This window comes from Priapulus caudatus, unplaced genomic scaffold (assembly GCF_000485595.1).
Source record: "Priapulus caudatus unplaced genomic scaffold, Priapulus_caudatus-5.0.1 Scaffold41, whole genome shotgun sequence".
Lineage (NCBI taxonomy): Eukaryota > Metazoa > Priapulida > Priapulimorpha > Priapulimorphida > Priapulidae > Priapulus > Priapulus caudatus.
The window spans coordinates 651,320-657,230 of record NW_014577102.1 but is presented as its reverse complement, the minus strand read 5'-3'; the positions used below and the strand labels follow the sequence as shown (position 1 = coordinate 657,230).

Genomic DNA, 5,911 nt, shown 5'->3' with positions numbered 1-5,911 from the left:
TGAGGGGAGGTGAGAAGGGGGAGAAACGTGGGAGGGAAAGTCAGTGCGAAGAGGAGGCGCGAAAGAAAGCGAGTAAGGTGAATGAGGAGGAGGAGCGGGAGAAGGTAGATGGGAGGAGGAGAGAGAGAGAGGACGCGGAGGCAGGGAGGTGGGAAGGAGGAGCAGTCGAGGAGATGGGAAGAATTCGGTGGGGAGAAGGGTGGTGAGGAGGAGGGGGAGAAGTGTGTGAGGAGGAGAGGAGGAGGAGGGAGAAGGTGGAGGAGGGAGGAGGAGGAGTGAGGAGGAGGGGCTGGAGGAGGAGGAGGCAGGAGGAGAGGAGGAGAGGAGGAAGGAGGTGGAGGAAGAGGAGGGAGGAGGGGCAGGAGAAGGAGAGGTGTAGGACAGAGGGGGAAAGAGGAGGTGGGGCAAAAGTAGGTGAGGAAGAGGAGGAGAGAAGGTTGGATGAGGAGGGGGGAGGAGTGAAGAGGAGGAGAGGATGGAGGAGGGTAGAGGGAGCGGCGCCTTACCTCCTCCTCTACCTCCTCCTTCCACTACCTCTCCTGTCGTCCTCTAAACTCCTCCTCTAAATGTCCGGGCGGCTTAAATGGTCTGGGGGGGATAATTGTCGGCGGGGACTCCGGGGGTAAATGTCCGGGGGGTAATTGTCCGGGGGGTTGATTTCCGGGTGGGGGTAAATGTCCGGGGGTAATTGGTCCGGGGGGCATATTCCGGGTGAGTAAATGTCCGGGGGAGTGAGTTGTTCCCCGGGGAATTGTCCTGGGGCCGCCGTAATGTCCGCGGGGTTAATTATCCGGGGGTAATTGTCCAGGGCTTCTTGTGAATGGCATGGGCCGGTAAATGTCGGGGGGGTAATTGTCGGGGTGCATTCTCCGGAGGCAGTATTTTGTTTAATAATTATATACTGTATATATATATATATGCTAGAAACAGCGAACGATGGGGGTTATGACGAGGGTATACCATAGGTAATACGGTAATATCTGCTAGCCAAAGGAATTTTGCACAGCTGGGAGAGCATAGTGCATCCGTTAGGGACGGCTGCTGAGTGGCTAATTTTGGCAATGCGTGTCTCCTTATTTATATTTATTTTTTTATTATTTTTGGCTAAATTTGTTTTATTTTAGAATACGGGTAGGGATTTAGGGTTTAGGGTTAGGGTAGGATTAGGGGTTAGGGGTTAGGGTTAACTGATTTCTTATCCACAACTTATTCTATATTTCCACTATCTCTCCGCTTTTCCACCTGAGACCTACTAGTAGCCAAAGAGCTCTTCAGTAAGGCTGCCGGGTCTTATTTTTCCCTGTGTACATGCCGGGAACGTACTCTGCGTACGGTCTGGGTATACCGGAATGATGTCCCTGCGGTACTATCTAATATTGCCGGACACGTACCTCGCCTACTCACTAACGATCTAGGCGAGCCGCCTACGCTACTCCCTAACCCTAACCCTACCATATCAGATAGTTAGATAGCAGGGACGTTCCGATATACGGGACCGTTACCCAGGATACGTTCCGGAGTACCCAGCGGAGGACATAGACCCTATCTAGCCTTAGTAATGTACTCTCTGAATCTCTCATGCGAAAACTGATGATGGACAGAGGGGCTTGTTTGGAAACGCCAGTAGGACGCTCTGCGCATAAAAGCATAGCCTTTTGCCCTGACCGCACGCACGCGCCACACGCCACGCACTCACAGACTTAGGACGTGCTCGTGTCAAAGTCGAGTATCTCTTCGACCTTTTATTATTGGGTACGCCAACACTTTGTAGTCGCGAGTGTTCAACGACAATGCAAAAGAAAAATAGGGGACTGATGCAGCGTTCGATCGCACAAGCACAGCAGCCGAGTCAGGGAAAACAGCATCTGCCGTTAAGCGCACATAGCACAGACCCGGAGAGAATCAGTCCCCTATACTTGTACACACACACGCGCACGAACGCGCTACACGCACGCACGCGCCACACACGGACGCACCCGCATTACATGCACGCACGCACGACACCTGCATTAGACGCATTCCCACCGCATACACACACGCTACGCCACCCGTACCGAAAACCGAAAGTACACTAAAATGCCCCGGAACAAAACAGCAAGCCATACTGGTCGTACTGCATGCCATTCGTACAGCCAGTCATTTATTAGAAGCCTGTACACTAATTACACATATTTCTCCAGACAATGTTACGCGTTGAATAAGTTTATCATTGAATTGACGTAACCCTTGTTCGCCTGTTAACAGTACAAGTAGTATAGCCACGGTTTTAGTCATTCCTAACTTGGCAAAACTGTGATAATAACAACCCCGCGACAACATTTATCCACAGAACGCTGCATCAACTAACTACGCATCAAAACACACTTCGTCATAATATAATGGTTACATGAAAATGTAAGCTCAAGAAGATGCTAAGTAGAAGTTGTCTTTTACAGCTGTCTCAGCTTTTGCTGCACACCGACATTTAACACCGGCTAATCTCGCATTGAAACCACACACGTTATCAAGAGCTATAATACTAATAAACCTAATATCTTAATAATAGAGGTTATATCGTAACTCTTTCGATGTTATGCTGTTGCTTCCGTTGACAACCTGAATCAAAAACATCCTTGCCATTCACATCCAAAACTGGAACATGATCAAATATAACAGGTTATCTTGACAGAAAAATAGGAAAAATGCAGTAGCAATTCGGAACACTAATTAGGCATTTCCAATCTACACTGGCTCTATATCTACTCTCTCTTTCTACTACTGGCCATGCGCTCCGATTGAACAACCGATGCAGACACAATGACACGCACGAGGTATTCGAGTTACCTTCCTGCATGCTAAATATGGCAATTTAAATTCCTGTTATTCTTTCTGCTTAAATACACCATTTGCCTACAAACGAATTTCAACCATATGAAAACGCAACTTAGAATGCAGTTATCGCGGTGCTCCACTACGAGAATTGTTGCATACAGAGGTGTAATAGTGAATCACAGACTCGCCAGCAAGCCTCCTACAATATTGCGTAATCTGGTGACACTTTACGGTTCGTATCTATGATCACCAACTGGCAGTAATCTCTGAGCCACGGAGAACATTTAACACAATGCTATTCACGATATTTAGAGGACGGACAACACGGACCCAGGAAGCTACTTGCTTGCTTCGCAGCAGCATGCAGCTGCGTGATGCATATCGGAGCACAGTGTAAACCTGCCTGCATTTTCACCGAAGACTGCCAGATTTTATGCATATATAAATATATAATATATATAATTATATATATGTATGCGTGTGCACGTGTGTATTATCTCAATCACATTACACTTTTTGTACAGATTCGATTGCCGTTTATTTTCTAATTCAAATTCCTAAAAGGGCTCAGTGAGTAAGTAGTACGTAGGCTAAACGAGCATGAAATTCAATCATTAAAATGCCAAATTAACTTTAACGAGTCCCCCAATTGTGAATAATCATATTTGAAAAATGTTACTGGAAATGAACAATGTTGTTTGAGCATAAGTTATTGATCGTCACATGAAACTATTAGTAAATATATAGTAGTATAATAGTAAAAATAGTAGGAGCATATAGCTAAATTAAAAAACAAAAACAATGACAAAAGCACGTGCAGCAAAACCCAGCAAAGCTTTCAGCATTTGGGCAAATTGAAATGATTAAATCAGAATTATACGTGGCAATAACGACAGCGTCTTTGAAACAAAAATATTAAAGAAAATAAATGAAAATCTAATTTCCCTACACTGTAACAAAAATCATTAATGGAATAATAGGTCCTGATATGCAATGTTTGATGAATCTAGAGTACTGGCCACCTTGTGTAGCTTATAAGTACATTACCTTATAGCCAAACGCGTATTAGTTTGTCCAATATCACTGCTGGTTACTAAGAAATGTCTAATTGAAATCCACAGTCCAAAAATCAGTTGTTTACAGTTTCAAACCGCTGCCGGCGAAGCGGGTGTGATACAGATTTATAGTGCACCGGACATTTTCGCACGCAATGCTACCATCAGTGATTTCGTAAACATGGACGCTCGTGATAAGGAACTTTTTGTCAAGGCTGTCCACGTGCGTCCATAATTAGTACGTGTGTTTTACTCTATTTCCATGTTTAGTCCGTGGCCGTGGTTACACCGCTGACACCTCCGTTTCATCTGGCGTCCAAAACATATGGGCCGCATAAATGTTTACGTCATCGCTCAACTCCTGGATGACATTTACGGCACGTAAATGATACGTTGATACATATCAACAACCGATTTCAAAGTCTTGTTTGTAATGTAACCAGCAGTGATATTGGACAAACTAATATGCGTTTGGCTATAAGGTTATGTACTTATTAACTACACAATACAAGGTGCCAGTTACTCTAGCATTCGTCAACATTTCATAATCAATGAACCTATTATTCCTTTAATTGTAAATAATCTGAAATGGCAACACCACACTTTGATTGAATCATCTAGATGCACTTTTGAACATAAACAAGGCAATCTTATTGATGATTGAGTGGGGCTGAAAACGACTCAACAAAATTGTTTCACGCTACCCTTAGGCATATGAGAAATTCAATGTTATTAGTTGACCAGCTGTGTTTGTCACGTGTCTGTGAATAAACCATCTATCTCTCCTTCTCTTCCTACTTCCCTCCCCCTCTCGTCCTTCCTTCCCTCCCTCCCTCCCTTCTGTCTTTTTTTCTCACTCCATCTTTTTCTGTCCCTCACTCTCTGATTTCCCAATGTAAACTCGGTAGCTGCATATCCAACCAAATGCACCACGATAATGCAAATTTTCGTTGACAAAAGATGGCAGCACCTCCTACGCTAGCAACTAAGGCAGCACGCCAATGCCAAGTATCAGCGCATGTACCCGCATGTAGGCACTGAGCTTCCTCTACACAGAGTCAGGACGTGCTGGTGGGTTCCACGCTCACAGCGCCGCCTTGCTCCGTTGCCACGGTGCTGCTCGGCTGCTGCTGACTCTCCACGATCCGCGCTGACGAGCCGCTCGACTGTTCGCCGTGTGAAGCCATGTGTAGAATCAGGTGCTCTGGGTACGCGAATGGTAGTCCGCATCCCTCGATCTGCGAAGAAATAAATATAAATATATAAAGGCCATATGAGCGTAAGCAACACCATAGGGATTTAGGTTAGAGTTTACGAAATGGAGATTCTATAGTTTCTATATTTAAAAGATATTATTGTTCCAGAGTTCTGCTAGAAGCGTAAATCAGTCGAAAACAGAAGGAACACTAAATCAGTGAAGCAATAGCACACAGCCGTATCAGGAGATTCCATAGTTTTGATACTTAATAGATTCCGTATTTTATTGTACTGTAGAAATTTATGTTGGACGATATGGATTAATTGAAATATTAATTTTAGTTCATTTAGTTTATAATTTATATTAAAATGATACTATTATATTACATTAGATATTGTTAATTATCGTGTTTTATCGTTGGGAGCGTAGATCGGTCTGCGACTAACCTGGCAGACATACGGCTGGGAGTTTTGCAGCAGCATGGCCTCGACACCTCCCCGGCGATTCCCCGTGATCAGCAGATCAGAGTAGACGCACAGAGACATCAGAACATCATTGTCCGCTCCTCTGTACACCTTCAACAGTTCTCCCGTCTGTTGAAACACGAAACAATACATGTTATGCTGGGTCCTTATGCTGGGATCCTTAAGGCCAAGACACACTGCAGCGACAGCAACCGACCGTAATGACAAACGACTTTTCAGAAAATTAGAAACTATTGTTTCCTATGAGCCATTGCACACACACGCGACAACGACCAGCGACAACCTCAATGCCAAAAATATTTAGGAACGTTTCTAATTTCCAGCGACAGTCGCCAGCGACACTTTACAAATAGCCAATCGCA

General features: G+C 44.7%; 1 protein-coding gene and 1 long non-coding RNA gene across 3 annotated transcripts in view; both read right to left on the bottom strand.

The window, feature by feature from the left end:
• Positions 1-3,867, bottom strand: part of LOC106820408 — a 7,028-nt gene extending 3,161 nt beyond the window's left edge. The window contains exon 1 of the long non-coding RNA XR_001395620.1: positions 3,211-3,867. This is a non-coding gene — a long non-coding RNA (uncharacterized LOC106820408). The remainder of the gene's footprint in view (positions 1-3,210) is intronic.
• A 507-nt stretch (positions 3,868-4,374) lies between these two features.
• Positions 4,375-5,911, bottom strand: part of LOC106820385 — a 30,292-nt gene continuing 28,755 nt past the window's right edge. For both annotated transcript variants that reach the window (XM_014824910.1, XM_014824914.1), the window contains 2 exons: positions 5,511-5,657; positions 4,375-5,104 (listed from right to left, as the gene is read on the bottom strand). In XM_014824910.1, coding sequence (XP_014680396.1) covers positions 4,925-5,104; positions 5,511-5,657 — 327 coding nt within the window. In that variant the 3' untranslated portion in view covers positions 4,375-4,924. The remainder of the gene's footprint in view (positions 5,105-5,510; positions 5,658-5,911) is intronic.